We start from the raw sequence: 22,424 nt of genomic DNA, 5'->3' as shown, positions 1-22,424 counted from the left end.
GAGTGAATTTTTTGTTGTTGAACAAAATACTTTTTTTATTTTTTTATAATAATTGATATTCATTTTTTATCAAAATAATTCTAATTAGTTTACCTAATCAAAGACAAGAAAAATTACAAAGATTATAGCTAAAGTACAATAGCAACATGTTATCTTACAAAACATATACTTAAAAATGCATAAAAATATATTTCATATTCAAAAATTAAAATCATTATCTTATATACAATTTATATACAATAATTATACAAAATAATAACAATACATAATAATAAAACAAATGATGTGAAAACTAAAAAAATGAGAACATATAATTTGGTAAACGGGTCAGCAGACCAGCCCGTCTCGTCTCGCCCCACCTTTAATCCGCGCGGGCTGCGGACCTATACGGGACAGGTCATTGCGGACTAGCGGGTTCAACATCCCAGCCCGCCCTAAATCGCCATCCCTACTAAAAACTAATTAAGTTTCATCTATTTTGGTAATCTTAAAATTTTCAATTTTAAGTCATGATTATTTTAAGAAAAACTTAATTATTAAGGAATGAATTAAATTATGTATAATGCCAAAACAGTATGGAAAATTGGTACAATAATTAATTGAAATTGACATTAAAACCTAACACAATATTATAATGGATAACTTAATTCTCTTCACATAAAATGTGGATTTATTTATACATGTACACGTTTTCTTCGTCTCAAAAGGCCGGAGTCGTTGAAGTTACGAAGAGTGTATGGTTGATAGTAGTGTTCCATAAATCACTTCTAAGGTCAAATAATTCGATATTGCTTACAATTTTGATCAATAAAATACAAAATTTCATAAATTTACCTGTAAAAAGTTTTTAAAATTTCACCACCAAAATTAAAACGTATAGGGTATACGACGTAGTATTTAACCAATCGAACACAAAAATTATTGTGACCATGAAAATAAGTAGAAAATAAAATTATTTATATTTTTATTGATCATTTTATTTATTATTGTTAATTAGTTACAATTGTAAGAAAGATAATTTAACAATTAGGTATCTACGATAGATCTTGTTTTTCTTTTTCAAATATTTTATAATAATAAGTGAAAAATAATAAATTTATTATTAGAATTATAAAATTAAGTATAAATAATGTTTTTAACTTTTATCATAAGTAGTTTTATTTTATTTTGTAGATAAATGTTCAATTAATTAATGAGTAAGTTTAAAAAATAATTAAATTAAAAAATATTATATTTAAGTAATAATAACTTAAAGGTAATATTAATAAATTAATTATTTTAATTAAAAAAATTATTTAAAGAGTAAAGAAAAAATAAATATAAACACTAAAAAAATTATTTAGGTATAATTTACAACATAATCATAATCATTGTAAACTGAATCGGTTATACTCGACAATACTTGCATCTTGGATCAACATGACAAGACTATTCCAATTTAATTTTTGATCCAAATCGATTTAATGAGACATTTTGCTATCGATTAAACTAAAACTTTCTTAATGAAGTGAAAATTCAAATTTTGTATATTTTTTAAGTATTTAAAAATCTTTATTTCATTCATTTGAAATACATTTCAAAATTTCTTAAATTTTAATTTATTTATAATTATTTTATCTAGATAAATTAATTTAATGTAACAAAATTTAAATTATTTAAATAAATGAATATCCTTCTAAATTATCATATTCAAATACAGGATAATGTAAGGGATAAAAATGAATTATAGAAAACATGTACTTTAATACACTAAAATTAAAGGTTTTGTTGATTTGAATTAGAAATAATGAGCTGGTTTTGAATTGATCAAAATTAGTCTGGTGAACGTGGTTCTAATACACCCTGTTTCTATCTCATGAATCCGATCCTTTACTTTTATTTTATTCTCTCAGTCTCTCCTACCAACAAATACTAAAATTAAATTTCTACAAAGCTGAAACTGTTACCTGATTGATGCATTCGAATCATTAGTGTAAGTTGCTTAGTATATTATATTAGTATCCTATTTTTTTTAATGATGTATAAAATAAAAATCAATTAATTAATGGGAATTAACCAGGAAGTGGGAAATAAGTGAATGGAATTTGTTCTGATATCAAAGAATGTTCAGTTTTCACACAAATGGAACATTAAAGAAAAAGTTTATTCTTTACAAGTGGTATCTGTTTAAAGCTTTTAAAAATTGTTGAGAAATTCTTTCAATTTGCTGCTGCCTTTTGCACACACTCAAAAACTATTTAATCATGGTTAGGTAAAAATATTAGAAGACAGTTTTCTCAAACTAGAAACCTGGGCTTTTGATTCACACGACCAAAACATTGAAGTTTCGTAAAATGTCTAAAAAATCTGGTTATATACTGAATATACTAAATGTTTGGGTATTTTTTAAGCAAATTTTCTCACTGTGCATTACTTTGAAGATTTTATGTGATGTTAAACAACTATATGACATTGTTATATATATAATTGATTTGTCTATCTGTAGGGTGTAGTTATGACCTAAAACTTGTTCTAAAGCATAAAAAATACATGTATTTTGTATCCCAATTAGGAATCATAAACCATGTGCACTTAGCATTCTTCTCATAATTTAGATTTGGATCCAAGAAATCACTAACTAAACCAGAACACACGCGCACCATGTGGCATGTGTGCATTCATGGCATATGCTTTCTGAACTCTCTTTTAAGTTTCGCAAAACTAACATATGCTTTTAAAATATTTTAATAAATATTTATTTATTGTTTGTTTGATCATTAATTGATTAGATTCATTCAAATTAAATTAATTATTTTGGTTTGGATTATCAATACCAATTCAACAGATGAAGATGACGGAAACTAAAAATTATTTACTACCCGTGTCCCTTTTATTATACAGATAATTTAAGAGATTTTTTTCCCTTTCTCAAAAAATATTATTATTCATTTGTTTTTAAATATTTTATAATTACTTTACAACTTTTTATCAATAAAAAGATCGTAAACTGACGAGACAATCTCTCTCCTGAGGATAGGAGAAAATAACTAATATTAGCTAATTAAATGAATGGTAATTTAATGAAATAATGACATCACCGGTTCCAGTACCTTAAACATAAGATAAAATATGTAAGATTTTATATTATTAAGGTTAAATCATTTCATAGGTCCCATTTTTGTATCCAAATCTAAAGTAGGTCCCCCATTTTAATTTGTTCCTATTTTCGAAAATTCGTTACAATTGGTTTCTTTCCGTTAGTTGACCAGTAACGGTGTTAATTATATGTCACGTGTCAGCACGTGGTTTTTTTGACTTTTTTTTAATTTTTTTTTTAACTTTTTTAATTTTTTTAAAAAAAATTTATTTTATTTTTATAATTTTTTTTAAAAAAACTTAAAATTGCCACGTGTCAATCTGACATTGTGCCACGTGGCAGAGACAGTGTGATGTGACAGTGACACTAGGGATGGCAATTAGGGCCTGGTCCGCGGGTCCGGCCCGCAGAAAAAACGCGGGACGTGCAAGGATAGTGAGCCCGCAGGCCCGCGCGGGCTCGGCCCGTAAGCCCGCATAAAATTTAGAAAAAAAAAACTTGCACATGTGTATATTAATTACTTCTTTTATGGACTCTTGCATTAACATTTCAAATTCTTGTATAACTGGAAAAGACAAGCAAATATTATGTAACTTTTAATGTGCTAAAATTTAAAGAATACATTGTGTATGTCATAGTATGAATATGATGAAAATGTTAAATTATCAATTTATCATCTAATTCCCCAAAGTCTTTACTTAATTTTGTGAACTTCTTAAAGTTTCCCAATTTTTAAACATTGAAAGTTTTATCATAAAAAAAAAAAAAACGGACTTGTCCGCGGGCCCGCGGGCCAACGTATATGCAAGGCGGACCAGAGTATGCGGCCCGCATAAAATGTGCAGGGCGGGGCGGGGCGGGACAGCCCGCGATGTGCGGGTCTTATGCGGGGCGGACCTAAACGGGGCGGACCAGCCCGCATTGCCACCCCTAAGTGACACGTGTCAATTTTATTTTATCTTTTCTTTTTTCTTTCTTCTTTTATTTTCTTTCTTTGTTTTTAATTTTTTTCATATTTATTTTATTACTATTTATTATTTAAAAAAAAACGGATTAAAAAAAAGGGTGAAAACAAAAACAAAACAAAAAAAGGAAAAAAAAGAAAACGAAAAAAAAGAGTAAAAAGAAAAGCATTTTTGAAAATAAAAAACAAAGAAAAACCAAAAAAAAATAGGAGAAGAAAGATTTAAAAAAAAAAGCACAGAGAGGAGCGTGCTTTTAATTTTTCTGCATAGTGTAGGCGCCTTTCCACTTTTGTTACCCTGACCCTTTTACCTCTCTGGACCGTGAACAAAAGGGCTCTCAGCAGAGAAAAGATTTCAAAATATATATCCAATTCATATTCAGAGCAACAAAAAATAAAGGTAGACAATTCATATCTAGAGCAACAAGAGCAACGAGAACAAGGAGTTTCGGAAAGAACAAACAGAACAAAGAGTTTCAAAGGGAACGAGGAGCTTCAAGAGGTAAGGTTTATGCATTGAGTACTTGCGCGAAGATGACATGACATGGTGTGTTGAATTTGTTGTGTTTTGTTCTCAAATGTATTTGTGCGCATCTGTCCCGCATCTATCTCGCTATTTATTTCTCTCATGACCCAATCTCTATTGCTTGCTGCGTTGCTCTGCTCATGACCCAATCTCTATTGCTTGCTGTTTGAGTGACGAAAAAGGAGCATGTTTAAACATCAACTCATCCCACACGATTGCTGTTCCTTTCTCTCCCCTTCACGGTCTCATACTTATCACTCCTTTCTCCTTCACCTATGCTCGCAAAACCCGACCTGTGAGCGCATAACCCAAACAAGTTCAACCCAAAGCCCAACCATTATCTCATGTCATTCTCCTTTAGACTCCGTTTCAACCTGCGTTTAGAGATCCACATACACACATTACCATTATTTTCTTTGCCTCACCATTGTTCACAGACTCATCACCTATCCATCACTGTATACAAAACAAAACCCATTATCCCTCAACTCATCTTCAATCATCTCCTTCGCACCCCTACTCACGCTATTTTCCGGCTCCAGAACCATTAAAATTTCATAGCACTATCATTCCAAACCAATCCACGGGATAACACAGCAAATTCCAAAAGCAAAATTAATTAAAAAAAAAGATCAAAGACAGAAAACAGTGAGAAGGAGATAAAGCCATCGCCGGCGGTGATGGGAGGAAGAGCTGCGTGAGTAGAGAAGTTTTAGTCTAATTAGGTTAAAAAAAAATTGGGACTGTGTAGTTTTTTCTTCGCGCACCCCCAGTATTAGTTTCTGCACACCCACTACTTTGCTATGGCTTGGGATGACTATTCTTCGCGCACCTCCCTTTTTTACGATCTGCACTCCCGCCTTGTTTTTTTGCTTTTCTAGGCTTCGCTGCATTATTCACTTTCTCGCGCACCTCCACAATTACTAATCCCACACCCCTGCATACACTTTTTACTCTTTCCCACTGCTTTTAATAATAATAATAAAAATTAAAAATTACAATAAGGCATAACTTCAACTGTTTTGCAAACTCCAATAAAATTATTCACAGGGAAGTTACATATATTTTTAAAATAATGTCTTTTTAATCATTATTATTGATTTAATATAATTTGTATATTAATTTGGATGGTATAAATGAATATTAGTTTTCAATCACACAGTTTCTTTAGAGAACTGAAGCCATTTAACAATACATTGATTCCCAATTAAATAAATAAAGTACTGAGTACGAAGACTAATTTTCACCTATTCAATTATGGTTTAACACTGCATTAATTTCTACTTCTATATCAAGAATCAAAGTAACCTAACTTAATCAAACCATAATAGTTTAGGGCCTATAAGGATTTAACATGGACCCAACACAAAGTACCCATTTAACATGGCCCAATACAAAATAGCAAATGTAATTTTCCTGATCCATAAATCCTCACACCAAAAATAAAAAAAATAAAAATGGCACAATAACGCCCCGTGTCTTGGTTAATCCTCCTCCTTCCTCTCCGACAAGTCCAGTGATCCGTTCTGGAACCTACCGGGCGTCGTCTTCAGCAGAAACGTAAAACCCATCCAAACCCTCAAAATCATAAAGCGCAGACAAGATAAAGGTGTTGGAGGCAAGCCTTACTGACAGAAAGAATGCACAATTGCTATTTCTCTCTTTACAGATTTACATTTGCGAGATAAGGGAAAAGCTATTGAACCTGCATTGCGAAGAACTGAATTCACTTCTCTTGGAAGAACACTGCCACCACTGGATGCCGAGAAGAAGAACCCGCCCGTTACTTCGAGCCCTACTCAGAATCATCAAACTCAAATTATGATTTGCGTGACGTGAGTATTGGAAAGAAATTTAGGATTAGGGCTTGAAATTTTTCATTTATTTTCTGCAATTCCTTTTTTCACCTTTTAATTCATACACTATTCTTCTCTGTCATTTCATTTTGTTTGAATAAAATTTCCAGAAATTACGGTGTGTTTAATAAAATTATAAATTTTTTGTTAAAAATATATAATTTTACTTTAAGCCACTGCTTGCTGTTGAGTAATTTATTAGCAGAAAAAATAGCATCGCAACCTGTGAAGGCTTGCCTGATAGGAAGTCCACGTTGTCTGTGCCTTGTAACGAGTCTAAATCCCTTTTGTACACATTGCAGGAATTTTGGGCCTGGTTGCTAGTGTTATCAAGACTGTCTACCTATAGCTTAAGCTCTTCGCCAAAGTATTTTCCTGGTAATTCCTTGTTGCTGATTAAATTGCCCTGGCTTCGTATGTATGTAATGAAATATTTTATAAGGTTTACTGATGCTGGTTTTCTGTTTGGTATGGTAATGCTGTTAATGATTAATTCTTTTTGTTATCTTTATTTTTTTTTGCATTGTGGTTTTGCTTAACAACTTGTATATGTAATTGTTGCGGAGTTTATAGTTTAAGATGCTAAGATAGATAAGCTGAGGCAATAGGGAGCTGTTTAGGATCCAAGCTGTGAATCTGATCTGATATGTTATCCCTTAGCCACGTAAGGTAGTGGATATGAGCAATTAGATTCGTACCCAACAAGGTCCTATGAAGCTTAGAAATAGGTTGTACACCTTATTAGGACCTTCCAACAACAGTTTGTTTACAAGCTACGAAAATGAATATTGCTGGTTTAAAAGATAGCCACAAATTGATCATTAATGCTCTCACTCAAGATAGCCACAAGTTGATCAAAGTAAACTGTAATTTTAATTTCATAAGAGTATATTTCAAACAAAAAATATATTAAAATACATAACATAATAATTCAATATTATATGATGTTATAAGTAAATTTTTATATTTTTTACTGTAACATTGTTATTATTATTAGTTGATAATGTTATATACTATTTTAAATAATTTTTATATTTTTCTAGTATTATTATCCTTTTATAATTGCTATATTATCCTTTATCTAGTGCATAATGTTATATTTTTGATATTTTGCTTTAAGTAAAAAGGAAGTTGTTGGACTTAAACTGAGGCCAACAGTCCACTAATTTGACCCTAATATGACCCATAGCTTGGGCCAGCCCTATCAATGAAGCGGAATAGAGAAAGGAAATGGAAGAGTACCAAGGCAGATTTTGAATACAATGATGAATGCACTCATTTGTATGATTGAAAGTGTGTTAGTGAATGCAGTTATTGGTACCCGTTATTGTTGAATTTGATATTAAAAGAAACAGAATTTGCATTATTCTTGAGCATTTGTTAAGAGTTTAAATGTAATTGAAGGGACGCAACATGGAAAGTCCTCACTCAGTGAACAGTCCAAGAAGAACTCTCAGTCTGTCAAAGAAGCGGAGGGCAACTGTGTCCTTTTTTGACCCTGAAGACAAAACCTCTGGCTTCGGATTGTCTGGCGATCATGGCCCTAAGCCTTCTGAAGTTTATGGTTTTGTAGGTTCTATTACCACTGTTGTTGCTACAGGTCTTCTTCCCTTTTATTCTGCTCTTCAGAATTTTAACCCTATTCTGTCTATACTCTCTTATACGTGACTTTCTATACGCAATATTATATGTGATGATTGTAACTTTTAGTTAGCAACCAAGTTTTTCATGATGCTCATGTGTGATTTTGACTTTTATTGTATTTTAATATTTCGTTTGTGAATAGTTATTTTCTTCATATGGGCATATGTTCCAGAATCATGGCTACAATCTGCTGGCATCTCGTACTATCCTAGCAGGTTAGACATCTCCACTCCTCTTGTTATTTGAACCTATGGAAAGTGTCAGATGTAATTGTTTGGGTGCACAAAACAATAATTTTTTGTCGAGAAAACCTGAAGTGAGAAGTTCTGGAGTGTTAATTTTAAGGTTTACAAATATAAACTCGGTCATAGTGCATGAAACAATGTCAATTTAGCTGTTTAGTAGGGCTTTTGGGAAGGGATGGAGGGTATTAAGCCCAACTTTTTCCTTTAGAGTCTTTAATAGTGAATATATATGGAAAAAGGATTTCAAATCACCTGTTTATGTTAACAATGAGAATTTTGCATCAGTTTTTGCTTTCGAGATCATAGAGTGGGGAACTTAGTTCGCATATGTAGGAAAAAGAATTATTTTCGGGTATTGGGCTTTTCAGATTGTTTGTGTGACAAAATGTTAGCAAAACAACTTCTGGCTTTTCAGATATTGGGCTTTAGCAGTACCAACATATGTGATGGTGACCATTGTTTTGATGCTGGGATTCTACATTGGCCTTAACTTCATTTCAACACCTTCCCCTTCTTCTTTAAACACAGTTTTTGGTGAGTTCGATGCCAAATTCTTCTTGTGCTTAATTTTGATTTGGACATGTTAGTAAACAACACAAGTTTGATTTCTTGAGGCTGTGCTATCAGTTTTCTGATAATTGATATGAACATCTCTTCAGATGAATTCAGTAGAGATCCTTCGAGTAACGAGTGTTCTCTAGAAGATGAAAAACCCATCGATCCCATTTCAGATATCGGCCTTGACAGAATCAATGATATCATGTTCAATAATGCAACCTAACAATCACACATATCTCCAATGTTGTTATGGTAGGAATTGCTATCAAACAAGTGCTGCTAATTTAGGTTATTGTAGGAGAAGTTATAACTACAGAGGTGAAATTTATTGAGTTGGTGTTGTGAAAGAATGATTTCATTCTATCTTACTGTAGAACTTCCTTTTAATGCTTACTTTTTTAGGTCTAGTTTTTAAAAGCTTTTGTCTACTTATTTTAGAGTTTTGAACCTTGCTACTTTATGAATTGGTGGTGAAGAGTTGTAGAGAAGGAAACGGCCTCTTTGTTTATGGGGGTAATATTATGTATCTGACTCATATCCCAGAACTATGGTTGTATTTGTGGACATGGCTGCTCACTGTGAATTATCAGGCCACAACGTATCTGACATAACGTCTACTTGAACACGCCCAATGCCCAAAATATGGGAAACGGGGATATAACCTTTATGTATGTAATATGACAAATTTCAATTAAAGATTTATGTAGTTTAAACTAAGGAAACAAATTTATTACAGTTTTCTGCAATAACAACATTATTCACTATATAATTCTAAATACGATAGCTACGTGGAAACAAGACTAAAAAGCGAATCATGCTTTATGTATGCTATAAATTGCTTTTTATTTTTTATTATAGTACTGTTTTGTGAAGAATAGGTGTCGAGTTAGTCTAAAATGTCGCAGAGTGTCGGATCCAAGAGAAAAATTTGAGTTGTGAAAGTTAAGACGTGTCACAAGTCCAATGATTGGTGTATGATCCGAAAAATAAATTTAATTGTGACAGTTAAGAAGAAATCGTGTCAAAAAAATGTGAACTCAGGAACACTATTTTAAAGGTGGTTCGTAGCTTATATGTAAATTTTACATTTTAATTAGCTAAAGACATAGATGGTGAATTGAATTCCGTCTTGTGCTTAGCATGTCCAACTAATGGATTATAAGAAAGTAAACGTGAACACTTCTATTATTTTTTGGTTGAAGAACACCTCCATTATTTTTTGGTTGAAGAACACCTCCTGTAACAAAATCAAGAAAGAAAACATAAATTACCAAATTTCTTATTTCTTTCAGTAAGATAAAAATATAAATTCTTTTATGAGTGGTTTTAATATTGAACCTCTGCTTAGAATATCATCCCCTTTTTCTTGAAAAATTACCTAATCGTTAAAATGAAAAGTACTTTGTTGATATAAAATATTTCATTTTTATCTGTTATTAATATTAGTTTCGTCATAAAATCGTTTTAAAAAGAATTTGATTCATATGAAATATGAAATTTGGAACAAATTGAAACTTGAAAACATTTATTGTGAAAATTAATAAATTTATGATAGATATGAGTTTGGAATTTAAGATGTGGAATAAATTGCTCAGCATATAAGGGTGGTGGTAAACTTGGGGACGGAGAGAGGCAGATCAAAAGGGAAACGGCGAAGATGGTGAGTTTGAAGCGAATGATACGACGGCGCCCCAGTCTCCGTGATTACGTTGTGGGTTTCGCAGCGGAGAAGGTTCATTGTCATTGTCCTCTTCCCTCGCAGCATTTGGCACGCCTCACCCCCAAACGTTTCCTCGATCTTCACCAGGTTTCGTCTTCCATTCGCTTTTCTTTTTTAATTACGTTAGATTCATAGTTTTGATCACACTTCGTTTTTCTTTGCAGTTTATAAATAAGAAAGCAATTGAGGAGGAGCGCGCTCGACTGTAAGTTCAATTTATGGTTTTTGTGAAGTGTTGTAGTCAGTAACGAAGGGAAGTGAAAGAGTGAGTGATGTTGACTGATAGTTTATTTATTTATTTTTATATAGTGGAGATGAAATGAAGAGGGGATACTTTGCCGATATGGCCGAGTTCAAACAGCACGGTGGTAAGGTAATTTACTCAGACATTCTTGCAATATTGCATTTACTTTACTTTGCTGTTAGTGGCAAACAACTATTTTATAATAAATTCTTTTGTTTCTATAGCATGTGATTTGGTCTGGTGGAATATGTTGAAGCTCGTTCATGCGAGATCAATGTAGGTTTTCTGCTGTTTAATTCTAGTTTCTATGTTCCAAGTAGGATGACACACCATATACATAAACTAAAACTAACTTTCCAAACTCCATATCTCTCAGTTTTGCTAAATTGGTCTAAACTAGCTTGCTTAGAAGTTAGAACTTTACTTATCTACTGGGCTAATTAAACTCAAAACAGTTATATGTATATTGTTTGGATCAGTACACACAGATGCACTATCTGTCTAATAAGGAAGGAAATGATTGACTGTTTAAACTAGAAACCCGTCTAGGGTATACCAGCTAAGAAAGTAAGAATATGACAGATTTACCTGTGACTTGTGCAGATTGCTGTAGCTAATAAAGTGATAATACCTGCAATGGCAGCTGTGAAGTTTCCTGATCTTGAAGTTAGCTTCTCGGATGGTAAAACAATGAAGCTTCCTATCCGTGTTTCTGATCTTGCAGTTGATTCTGATAAATCTTCTGTGCCCAAGGCATCTTTGGTTTGTCTTTCATTTCGAGCAAGCTCCCAGGTAATGATGGATCATGGTAGTGTTTTGTGATTATGTGATTTCTATCGTGTACAGTCCACATTATTACGTTGCCTGCTCATTCGAGTGCAGGCAACACCAACCATGTATGTCTTACACTGCCTCTGGTTTAGACCCTTTCCACTGCCCTAGGTGCGTTAAATGCCAATCCAACTCTTACTGGTCATTGTTATTCAATATGTTTTAACATTTATTCAAACAAAGCCCTAATGGTTGACATTTAATGGTAGCATTTGTTGTAGTCTTATTCTATTTGATTGAAGGCTGAACAATGTCTACTATTACTTGTCCCTGTAAAGGGAATTAAAATGTCATTGGAGACAAGAAGAAAAGAATAGAGTAAATATATCGTGAAGATACTTTAATTACTCTTACTGGGCTATGTTTGCATTTCAGCCTTAAGAATCCTTGTTTTTTTTGTGACAAATGTCATTTATTGCTGCAATCTTGACATGACCTGCTGTAATGAATTTGCAACTCTAAGAAATACATTTGACACCTTTTATTATGAGTACAAGTGATAAAGGAACTAGATATTATGCTTGTTGTATTGTTTGGTATGTTTGTCAGTAACCACATTTTCAGCTTAATTTGGTCTACTGTTGGTGCAGTAAATTCATTTTTGTATATCTTTGACAGGAAATGATCAACTCTTGGAGTGTACCTTTTCTTGAAGCATTTAGAAAATCAAAAGGTGTTCATTTATATCAGGTAATTTAACTGTTTCTTTCATGTTTATGCTTTTTGTTGTTGATCTTGATATATTAGTAAGTCATATATGACAGCACATCAGTTGTAAAGAAAAAGATGACAAGACAAGTTATACATTCGCCTTTTTTAAATGTGTTTGTCCCAATGGAATTTGAAAATTCTACTTGATTTTCTTAAGTTTTCCGTTTTGTGCCACTATTTGTCTGAGATGATAATCCTTAACTTGGCTTCTTGAAGAGAGTTTCTCAATCAATCACTTACTCTGTTGACCCTAAGGGTTTACGTACTTGGGTTTTCATTGAAAAGTCACAGAAAAAGACCAGGGGAAGAAAACTTAATAAGTTATTGCTAATTTTATCACTAGGGCAGTATAATGGTGAAGGTTGGTGTGGCGTGGAGTAGTCTCTGCCCATGATTTCATACCTGTACTAGAGTTTTTTATGTATCAGGGGTTGCGGCTGCTAATTGCAGCCACCATCCAGAAAATCATGGCCATCTTGGTCGCTGTGGCTGGCAGGGAAATTCCCCTCTTTATTCCTGAACCAACTTTTTTTGATTTTCAGTCTTCATTTGAAATATAGACGTAGGGGGCAAGATTTATTCTTTCTGTCATTAGGATGAACACAAGAAAGACCAAAATACAGCACAATGTTTCCTTTCCAACTCTGTTCTGGGGACTGTTCTGGTCTTTCTCTCTATTCTCCCACAGGTCTCTTTGTTCTCTATCTTCTACAGGTCTTTCATTTCGTCTTTGTTTTCTCTTCTGATTTTTTTGTTTTGTTTTACATCTTTATTTTTTATATTTGAGCTTTTATATTATTTAAGCTATATCTGAACTTTATCAGTCATTCTGTGAGTTGCCGAACACTGGAGTGGTCAGTGGTTTTGCGGTTGACTGCTTTGCACTATCCTTTGGGATTTATAACTATGTTTATTACTTATGTAGCATAAAAATGTAAACTGTTAAGAATATATATAATTTAAAACACTCAAAATGTTAATATATATGTATGACCTATAAAATTTTTATATTGAAATTATAATAGCTGGTGTGAATGCTTCGCCAATTCCATTTATGCACGGGTTGATCTTCAGATCAGATGTCAAGTCAAATAGTTAAATTCCAATGATGTACATTAGAAAGTGAATTTTGAACCTAATTCAATCACCAAAAAAATTGACTTGTAAGGTGATGTTTGGATTCATGATTAGATACTATAATTTTGGATATTTTTAGTCGATATGAGATTTCCAACACATCTTCTCATGCTGAGTACTGGACATCTTAGATGCTTATAAGCAGTGTAAATACTGGACATCTTAAATGTGAGACTAAATATTTATAGGTGGTGTTATAAGAAGTGATATAATAGGTCTAACAAACATCAATATGATAAACTCTTATACCATGTTGACGTGATTGCTAGTAGTTGTGTGTGTGTTATGTATACATGAATGTTCTTATCTGTAATGAATGAGAAATACAATAAGGAACAAAATCAATATTTAATTCTAGGAAATGCTGATAAAAAAAAAAAAAAAATTCTAGGAAATATTTTAGACGATATTTTCCTTCAAATCATATGATATCTCTCTCCATTTAATGTAATATAGAAATCATATCTCTAACAAATATATTTAATTTTCAAAGAATTTGAAGTACGTAAAATGAAGTACACAAAGAATTTTCAAAATCATATCTCTCCATTTCATATTTTAATGTTCATTATCATTGTCTCCTGCTAACTATAGAAGCCATTGTGATTTACGTCCTCTTAGCAATCATTGTTGTGGACACATGCCATGTCATTGCCAATTATCACCAATTAATATTGATTGTTTCCTGTGTTCTTTGTTCATCATCACCGACGTCCTTTAATAGAATTCCAACTTAATTTGTATTATATTTCTATTCATCAACTCTGTCCCAAACATAAAAGAAATGTGATTCTTAAGAATATCCAATTCCAAGAAAATTGGATTAAAATTATAATTTCAAACTGTAATTCCAATATTATTATTTAAACAGAACTTCGGTGATTATTTCTTTATTTCCATCTTTTCAATCACCGGCTACAAATGAAGTTATATCGTGTTTCCTATCAGGTATCATTTATAGATTCGTGGCTTTTGTGTCGGCCTCCTATAAAACGTTTCCTTCTCTGGACAATGAAGAAGCCTAATAATCATGAAAGCAAGGATACACTTGAGAAGCATACGGTTTATTCATTTGGTGACCACTATTATTTCAGAAAAGAACTTCAGATATTGAATCTTCTAACAGGGTTAAAAGCTTTTTTATATTCTATCATTTTTTTATACAGTGAAGTTATTAGTTATAAATAAAACTGTTTTTAACATTCCTACCTCACAGGTATATCTTTCTACTTGATAATTTCGGTAGAGTAAGATGGCAAGGCTTTGGGTTGGCAAAAGAAGATGAAATATCTTCTCTTCATTCTTGCACATCACTTCTTCTGGATGAGAAATGAGGTGAGGGCTAGTTTTATCTGTTTTTATGACTGGTTTCAGTTTGGTAAAACTGTTCTTGGAACATTTATTTTCGCTCCCCAACTCTGTTTGTTCTGTTTTATTTGTTCATTGTTTCTTTATGTGAGAGCTTACAATGATATTATGCATTTGCAGATATTGAGTATGATGCATATGAATGAGATTATGCAATTTTAACTAGTGACATTTGCGGGGACTGGAAACTGTAACACAAGGAAGTATCCATGAGATGATAGTAGAGTACATCTTTTCAATATTTCTTCCAATTTTCTTTTTAATCTTATATTGAAATTCATTCAAATAAAAGCACACTAAAACTTACAAATTTATGGAAAACCAAAGATTTATTCTAGGAATTTTGTAAAATATTAAATGTTTGTACTTGAATTTACCGATTGTACACCTCTTGGAGAGCAAAGACTGAGCAATGATTTGTTATGAAATTCAACCATTATTCAAAAGAATGGAGGAATAGACTAAACGCCCTACCGTGTCATTGTAGAGATTTAAAAGAGGGCACACTTGAACCCTCTATATAGATACATTCTCAACTGCCTGACGCCTGTATGGTTGACCATTAAAGATCAGCAGAAAGATATACTGTACTATACTATCTCATCGTTAGATTTATCCCTGCATAACTCCATTCCATTCTGTATGTTATATCTCATTGTAAAATTTCATTCAAAAGTCCTTTATGTTAACGCTTTTGAGATGTCTACATCTTTTATTTGTTTTCAAAAAGAGCTATAACATAACAATCTTAATCTTATGCTGATACTAAAAATGTTGAAAGAAAGTTAAGCATCTAAATTTTAAGAAACAAGAATACAGTAAAAAAAAAACAAAATACCGGACTTCATAGATCTATTTTCATGACCATAAAGACATGCCTTTAGATTCAATTTGTTGTTTTCAAGAAGATACTGAACCTGATAACAATCACTGGTCAGAAATGCTGAGATGAAATGCACTTTAGCTCTATGTAAACAAATTGTCTTGGAATAATCAAGCATCACATATGAAGTGGGTGCGATCAAGCGTCTTTACGCATCATCCTGTCTCTGAATTTTAAAGATGAATAAGTTCACCTGCATGAAGTGTCTCCGATTATCCACGAACATCAAGTTTTCATAGTATTTTTTTCATTTTCTTCTTTAATTAATGACAGCGTTAATAAACGTAAGCCTTTTTTTTTTATGAAGTGGCTATTTGAAAAGAAAAAAGAAACATTTTATTTTGCTATAATAATAATAAAAAAATAATAATAATAATATAAAAAAGTGTGAAACAGGTTCCAAGCCTTTTAAAAGAAGTTCCACTTGAAGTTATAAAAGTTCCACATATAATAGCTGGGTTGTATGGTTAGGTTAAGGCGGTGAATAGGTGCGGTGGCTTTGGAATCCAAGAGCCAGTGGAAAACAATTGATCACAAAACATACTCATACATCGGTGCGGTGAGATGGAGGAAGAAGAAGCTGTTCCGGTCGAAGCAGAAGCAGAGAACTCCGGTAGCTCCGGTGCGGTGAGTCGGGCACGGAAGCTGCTGTTTCGGCGAATGCTAGTGGGTATCAAAGACGGAAGGTTCTTCTTGGGTTCCTTCTATTGCATTGACAAACAAGGCAACATCATTCTCCAAGACGCCATCGAGTATCGCAGCACGCGCCAATCCTCGCCTTCTCCCATGGAACAGAGGTGTCTCGGCCTTATTCTCATTCCCTCCTCCTGTCGCACCTCTTGTCACGTGGATTCCTCTATCCACGAACAATTCTCTCTCCTCTCGCTTCATCCAGGGCCACCGAGAGTTAGCTAGGGTTTCCTATGTATGACTGTGAGTGCCTCTTCAATTGCTCATGTTTCGTTACTGAAACGAAAGAGAATTTGTTGGTGCTACTGATAGTTTCAGCTATATGTTCATGTTTTTGTACATTTTGAGATGCTAAATGATCTATCAGATTTGATGTGAGCGAGGAACAGGTGAATTTCTTTTGTTAAATTGCGGTTGTGGTAATAGTTTGTATTGGTTGTGATAGTAGTTTGAATTGCTTGATATTGCGGAAAATGTAGCTGATGTATACAACATCTCAAACACAGTCATGGTTACATTGCAGATGCAATTACTTCATAAATCTTGATATTGTAGCTGAATTCAGGTTCGCGGCTGGTTATTATTTGGTTTTGTTTGCGTGTTTTGAAATCAAGAGAGTTTATAATCAAACAATTCCTAGTAGAGCTATTGTTAATGCTGTGCAACAGTCAAAAGAAAGTGAGAGATAAGCATTTTCTGCAAATGAAATTTTCTAAACTGTTCCGGTTAATAGGTAGATTTTACGCAACTGTACATCATTAATGATTTATACTAATACTACATTGTATTTATGCTTTTAAAAAGCAAACCAAAATATATATTTATTCAAACCATAGTATATATTATATATGTTGAACCCTTACTTTTTGTTATTAATACTTACATCTAAGTATTATTAGCACGGCTACCACTCTAACTCTAGATTGCAGCACCGAGTGAACATTTTCTTGATGGTCTCTTCTCATCAATCAATATTAAGAATTTGTGCACACGAACTAGGAACAACTATGAACTATTAGTTTTTTTCGATGGTTATAAATGAATTGATCTCTACAAAAATGCCGGAAGTGTAACAATGGCACTAGAGAAATAAATCATGATTTTGTTTTGCTTATTGGAGCAACTATAATAAAACTTGTTATAATTGTTGTATCACAAGGCTGAGAAACTGCAAAATTTTTGTTTTGTTCGTCTGTTTAGTAATGTGTCAAAAAAATGCATTGTACAGCCGAGATCAGCAACTAATATCTATTTACAAGAAGAAAACATGTATTGAAAGAGGTTTGTCCTTTAAGTGATTTATTTTTAACCTTTGAAATGCTAGAAAGGTAGTGACAAAATTTACAGATTTAGAAGAGAGGATACTTGTTTAGCTTTAGAACAGACATGGTATTTCACTGAATGTAAAAATGATATTCAAAGTTCAGGTTTTATAGAATGTTACATGAACAATCAAAACCTATTACTATAAGGTGTTCCGTAGACAATAAGGTATGGAACAGTTTTGACGACTGTGTCAATGGGAATTGCAAAGTTAACACCTGACGACATTCCAGTCCCTGAAATGAATCAAAATGAGCAAAAATCATTATTCAAACATAACAATCTAGTAGAAGAAATTATTCTAATTTAGCTTTGATATTGCTTTCCACCAAAATAACAGAGCTTAGATAATGTTTCTGAAATGAAGAGGAACGATAAATTAATTTCTTATTTAGGTTAAAGTAATGGAAATTTAACTGGGTACAGATATGAAATAAGATGTATGGTGAGAGGGGTTACAATTAGTTGGTTAGTTAGTAGCTATAAGTGGCCGAGTATTAACTGATACACAGACAGTTTTCTCCTCTGGTAAAACACTTAATACAATCAAGTAATTATTTCAGAACCCTTTCTTTCATAAGATTCCCTCTCTTCTCTATCTTCTTTGAGTTTCATGTTAATTCCTAGAACTAGAATTGATCCTAACGTATACATATTCGACAGATTGACATTGCTACCAGGTTCAGTGGAAGAAATAGATTCCTAAATCGAGCGGATATACATATGAAATAAAAGGGAACAAAATTCTAAGAACTGATTACTCTTTTAGAAAATAAAGAAAAAAAGTAAAGGTGATGATGAATATGTGAGTTCATTACCTAACTCAACACCATTCTTTTGGAAGCAAGATACTAGATAAAGAAAAGGTAATCTCAATTTTCTAGACTTAAATTGTGTTGCAGCTTCTTCTCTCCAACTATCTTTTAAATAAATATGATGTACTGGAGTTTTGCAACAATAAATTATGCAAAGGAAGAAATAATAACATTATTATTTAAGACAAAATTTCCTGTCTAATTCAGGCTAAAAGCATGAGTCTCTTATTCCCTCCTTACAGTGTTACGAAAGTATATTGATAAAAGTAATAGTTTCTTATTACCTTTCTTAGTGAAGGTAGCTGTGTTTACTCCAATAACATGGCCATACGAGTTGATCAATGGTCCCCCTGAATTTCCTGGTCACATTCGTGCACATATAAGATTATACCTACATAATCTCGTGCAACAGCAACTTAAGAAAATACTTAACTCCAAAATAATTTTGTTAATCCTAAGAGTTGTAACAAACAATACCATCTAAAACTTGGCATTTCAGTAAACAATAAAGTCATGTCTTAAATATTACATAAGACATGGAAACAGGGACAGAAATAGATCTAATAATTTCTCTAAGTAAAACGTTTCTAACCAATATTATTTTCAGAACTATATATTTTCTTCCCCCATTTAGGTAGAAAGAAGTGAATCTGCAGAGGTTGATATCACTAGGCATTATATTTTCCAAGAATAATGCAGCCATCTGTACTAGATATGGAGATAACTGGCTAGCATTGTTGATGCCCGTGTCCTTTTGCAGAAGATCTGGTAAATTAACCCAAAACCATTGGGTAATAAAGGCAATTTTGTTTCAGTCTTGCAGCTGCTCTGATAGCTTCGATATGAATTTAGCTTAACTAATCAAATCACATCTATAACTGATATTACATGGACAGAACATATTTTAAAAATCATGATGAGAAGAGAGGTTGAAAGGTTAATATTACGTAGTCTCCTCTCGATCCATGCCCAAGTTGTAGAGTAAAGGGGAAAAACTGAAGTGACCATTTTGATTGATATGCAATGAATTAGAGTACAAACTACAGTTTACCCACATTCCTTGACTCTTACTTAGAGGAGGTTGAGGTCCTAACACTATGAACGTCGATTAAGGTAAGGTTAGGTTACCAGCATTAATTGCTGCGTCAGTTTGAATAGCTCCTCTGATGGCCCCTCCATTTGGTGAAGGTATCTCGCGGCCTAAACCACTGACCACCTGCATAATTTACATCAGACAATACAGAATGATCACATTATACTTTTTTGGAGCATCAGAACTTACTATTACTGCTAAAATCCAGTGCCTGCGCGTGACTCAAAATGGTTATTCTGAAAAATATAACTATTGTTGTTCTATATGGGAAGCTATAGCTCAGTATGACAAAATTTTTACATAGGCCAGCGTAAATAATTGCCCTATGTATAAGTTATTATCCTTCTTCTACAACTATTTTGCCTGAATGGATAGAGATGTAAGAAATAGATGATTAAAAAATTACCCCTGTAGTGAGAGTGTTCTCATATCCATAAGGATTCCCAATGGCAAAGCAACTTTGGCCAACACGTAAATTGTTAGACTGACCTAGATTAGCTGGCTTTATTTCGTATCCATCAACATCAACCTGCAAATAGAACAACTTTATGCATTTCTGAGTGGCACACAAGAGAAAGAAAAATGCAGAAGTTAAATGTAACTTAATATATTGGTTTTATTAGGTAAACAAAAGAAGAAAAATGAGAATCTATCTATCATGTATAAAATGAAAAGCACAGACTGCGACATCAATTTCTTCCAACGTTCATTTCATGTTATGTAACCGATTTTTCACTACTGTACGCTCCTAAATCCTTGTCTTTACAAATACTTTGAGCTCACAACCAACTCTTCATTTCTATTCACTTTAGAAATACTTCCGGTCAAAGACATTCAGAGCTTTTTTCCCTTTTTTTTCCCTTTTCCTTTTAACTGGGATAGAATAGTATGGGTTTTACACCATAAATAAAATATCTTTTCTACCAGACAGATACTGATTTAGCTACTCAACTGGCCTTTCAGTTTGATGAACATCAATATTGTTTAATACTTTTTAGAACCTTAGGAGGGAAAATTGAAGCCAACAATAATTTTGCTATACTATATCAACATGCTCAAAACGTAATTTGGGCTGGAAGATTTAGGCTTTCCCATTATGATGGCCTAAAATGACCGTATAACTAAGATAAATCATGTGCTTAGTAAAGCAGCTTGCCGAACATGACTATAAAAGCAATTATGGTAACAACAGTGTTAAAGAATACCAGTGTTCAAGTAGCAGACAAGGATATGTCACGATAGTGGATCGGAAAGTGGAGAGCATAGAGAAGAGGCCACAGAAGTAGCAAAGAACAATGTGTTCTGAAAAGGAATAAAATGAAGGGGAAAAAAAAAGAGGATTTGGAATGTATACCTTCAGAACAGCTAGGTCGTACGCTGGATCAAAACCAATTATCTTGCCTTCCCTGTAAAAGCTATTCCCTTTGGTATCAACTAGGAATACCTGTAGACAGCAGTACAAATGTGCAATACTATTGCTACCCGGAGAAATGCTAAAACAAATATAATATAATCATTCTTCTCTGATAAAAAATATAATATTAAAGTCTAATGGAATTAACAGCATCAAGGGAAAACCTTACAACGTTGTAAACCACTGGTATCAGTAGCCATTTTAGAAACAACATGGTAATTGGTAACCTGTCCACCAGCAAAAACACATCACTAGTCTGAACAATCAGTAATCAGTACAATTCCTTATTAGCCATTAAGATATCGTGTCAAAATCAAAATATGCATAAATGTGTTATTCACTGTCTAATTACGTTGATAATGATCAAAGGAATTTCAAAGTCAATGAAACAGTTTTCCACATGTCATCAATCTTCATTGAATTGAAACCACCATTTTGCAAGTAAAAGTTTGTCCTTTCGGTACCTATCTTCATAGACTTTAAACAAAAACTGCTCCACTAGTGAAACAGTAAATTACGATAAACAGAATAAAATCCAAATGGGGCGAACTATTTTCCTATATCTGATTTGGGTTATCTTACTATGTGACCAAATTTATCCCAGATGAAGCCCGAGCCAGTGCCTTCAACTTTTTCATCTTCGTCCTCATTCACCACGGCTCCCTTGGAAAAAGCCTTGGGAACTTTAGCCAATTCAATGTCTTTAATGAAAACAACCGACAGTGAAGTATCCTGTGACAATCCCAATTCCCGTATTTAATAAAATAATAGCAAAAGAAGAAAAAGTAATCACCATTTATACTGAACAAATACAACATGAGTATTTAACCAAAGTTGAGATTACCTGAAACAGTTGCACAACACGGTCTTCTTGTTGCTGAAGCTCGTCATCTAGCAGAAGCTGTGGAAGTGCAAGGGGTGTTGAATTGAGATTGGACAAATTGAGAAAAAGGAGGGTGGAACCAAAGACGGTGGCTCGACGAGTAGTGACAGAGGGGAGGGTCTTGGTTGAGAAACTACTATTTAACATTAGCAATGGAAAAAGGTTGTTTTGCAGAGAAAACAGTGCCATGTCTCAGACACCGGATAAGACCATTCCTTACCAGTGTTTTCTTGATTCCACTTACTTTACTATTTCTTTTGGCAATGCTGCAAACAAATATTACATAAACTACACTGTATCACAAATATTAATGTCAAATAATTTACTATTGTTTTAGGAATATCCTATGTAGTGTTGATTCAGAATTTATATTTATGTTTTTATTAATATGATAACCATGTAAATTTAAGAGAGATATGTTGCGTAGTAATTATCCAATCATG

At 33.0% G+C, this 22,424-nt stretch overlaps 4 protein-coding genes across 6 annotated transcripts; 3 read left to right on the top strand and 1 right to left on the bottom strand.

The window, feature by feature from the left end:
- Positions 1–4,316: 4,316 nt before the first annotated feature.
- On the top strand, positions 4,317–9,475 carry LOC114188560 (phosphatidylinositol N-acetylglucosaminyltransferase subunit P-like). 3 transcript variants are annotated; one of them, XM_028077134.1, is made up of 7 exons: positions 4,317–4,542; positions 6,236–6,401; positions 6,725–6,800; positions 7,827–8,022; positions 8,239–8,281; positions 8,727–8,845; positions 8,971–9,475. In XM_028077134.1, exons 4-7 carry the CDS (start codon positions 7,836–7,838, stop codon positions 9,090–9,092), a joined length of 471 nt encoding a protein of 156 aa, XP_027932935.1. In that variant the 5' UTR covers positions 4,317–4,542; positions 6,236–6,401; positions 6,725–6,800; positions 7,827–7,835; the 3' UTR covers positions 9,093–9,475. The 3 variants fall into 3 exon arrangements, with proteins under 3 accessions (XP_027932935.1, XP_027932933.1, XP_027932934.1); XM_028077132.1 differs by having other exon boundaries at positions 8,209–8,281; XM_028077133.1 differs by lacking the exon at positions 6,236–6,401 and having other exon boundaries at positions 4,322–4,542; positions 8,209–8,281.
- A 952-nt stretch (positions 9,476–10,427) lies between these two features.
- On the top strand, positions 10,428–15,568 carry LOC114187746. Its single transcript, XM_028076099.1, has 8 exons — positions 10,428–10,676; positions 10,754–10,794; positions 10,899–10,962; positions 11,437–11,625; positions 12,283–12,354; positions 14,461–14,639; positions 14,729–14,847; positions 15,001–15,568. The coding sequence occupies exons 1-7, from the start codon at positions 10,527–10,529 to the stop codon at positions 14,844–14,846; spliced, it is 813 nt and encodes a 270-aa protein (XP_027931900.1). The 5' UTR covers positions 10,428–10,526; the 3' UTR covers position 14,847; positions 15,001–15,568.
- A 620-nt stretch (positions 15,569–16,188) lies between these two features.
- LOC114187747 lies at positions 16,189–17,022 on the top strand. Its single transcript, XM_028076100.1, has one exon. The coding sequence runs from the start codon at positions 16,328–16,330 to the stop codon at positions 16,676–16,678; it is 351 nt and encodes a 116-aa protein (XP_027931901.1). The 5' UTR covers positions 16,189–16,327; the 3' UTR covers positions 16,679–17,022.
- A 779-nt stretch (positions 17,023–17,801) lies between these two features.
- On the bottom strand, positions 17,802–22,254 carry LOC114187745 (protease Do-like 5, chloroplastic). Its single transcript, XM_028076098.1, has 8 exons — positions 21,943–22,254; positions 21,681–21,830; positions 21,263–21,325; positions 21,039–21,128; positions 20,091–20,213; positions 19,720–19,807; positions 18,876–18,950; positions 17,802–18,012 (listed from the first exon to the last, which is right to left on the bottom strand). Exons 1-8 carry the CDS (start codon positions 22,168–22,170, stop codon positions 17,906–17,908), a joined length of 924 nt encoding a protein of 307 aa, XP_027931899.1. The 5' UTR covers positions 22,171–22,254; the 3' UTR covers positions 17,802–17,905.
- Between the last annotated feature and the right edge of the window lie 170 nt (positions 22,255–22,424).

Source organism: Vigna unguiculata, chromosome 6, assembly GCF_004118075.2.
Source record: "Vigna unguiculata cultivar IT97K-499-35 chromosome 6, ASM411807v1, whole genome shotgun sequence".
Lineage (NCBI taxonomy): Eukaryota > Viridiplantae > Streptophyta > Magnoliopsida > Fabales > Fabaceae > Vigna > Vigna unguiculata.
Note: the sequence above shows the minus strand (reverse complement) of the source record. Positions and strands in the feature narration are given on the sequence as shown.

Excerpts from the sequence above, each read along its gene's own strand:
- LOC114188560 (XM_028077132.1), top strand. The coding sequence starts at position 7,836 with ATGGAAAGTCCTCACTCAGTGAACAGTCCAAGAAGAACTCTCAGTCTG. Across the intron at positions 8,023-8,208 it reads TACCACTGTTGTTGCTACAG|TTATTTTCTTCATATGGGCA; the intron begins GTCTTCTTCCCT and ends GTTTGTGAATAG. Across the intron at positions 8,846-8,970 it reads TTCTTTAAACACAGTTTTTG|ATGAATTCAGTAGAGATCCT; the intron begins GTGAGTTCGATG and ends ACATCTCTTCAG.
- LOC114187746 (XM_028076099.1), top strand. The coding sequence starts at position 10,527 with ATGGTGAGTTTGAAGCGAATGATACGACGGCGCCCCAGTCTCCGTGAT. Across the intron at positions 10,677-10,753 it reads GTTTCCTCGATCTTCACCAG|TTTATAAATAAGAAAGCAAT; the intron begins GTTTCGTCTTCC and ends TTTTCTTTGCAG. Across the intron at positions 10,795-10,898 it reads GAGGAGGAGCGCGCTCGACT|TGGAGATGAAATGAAGAGGG; the intron begins GTAAGTTCAATT and ends ATTTTTATATAG.
- LOC114187747 (XM_028076100.1), top strand. The coding sequence starts at position 16,328 with ATGGAGGAAGAAGAAGCTGTTCCGGTCGAAGCAGAAGCAGAGAACTCC.
- LOC114187745 (XM_028076098.1), bottom strand. The coding sequence starts at position 22,170 with ATGGCACTGTTTTCTCTGCAAAACAACCTTTTTCCATTGCTAATGTTA. Across the intron at positions 21,326-21,680 it reads GGGATAAATTTGGTCACATA|GTTACCAATTACCATGTTGT; the intron begins GTAAGATAACCC and ends GCTGGTGGACAG. Across the intron at positions 20,214-21,038 it reads ACGACCTAGCTGTTCTGAAG|GTTGATGTTGATGGATACGA; the intron begins GTATACATTCCA and ends TTCTATTTGCAG.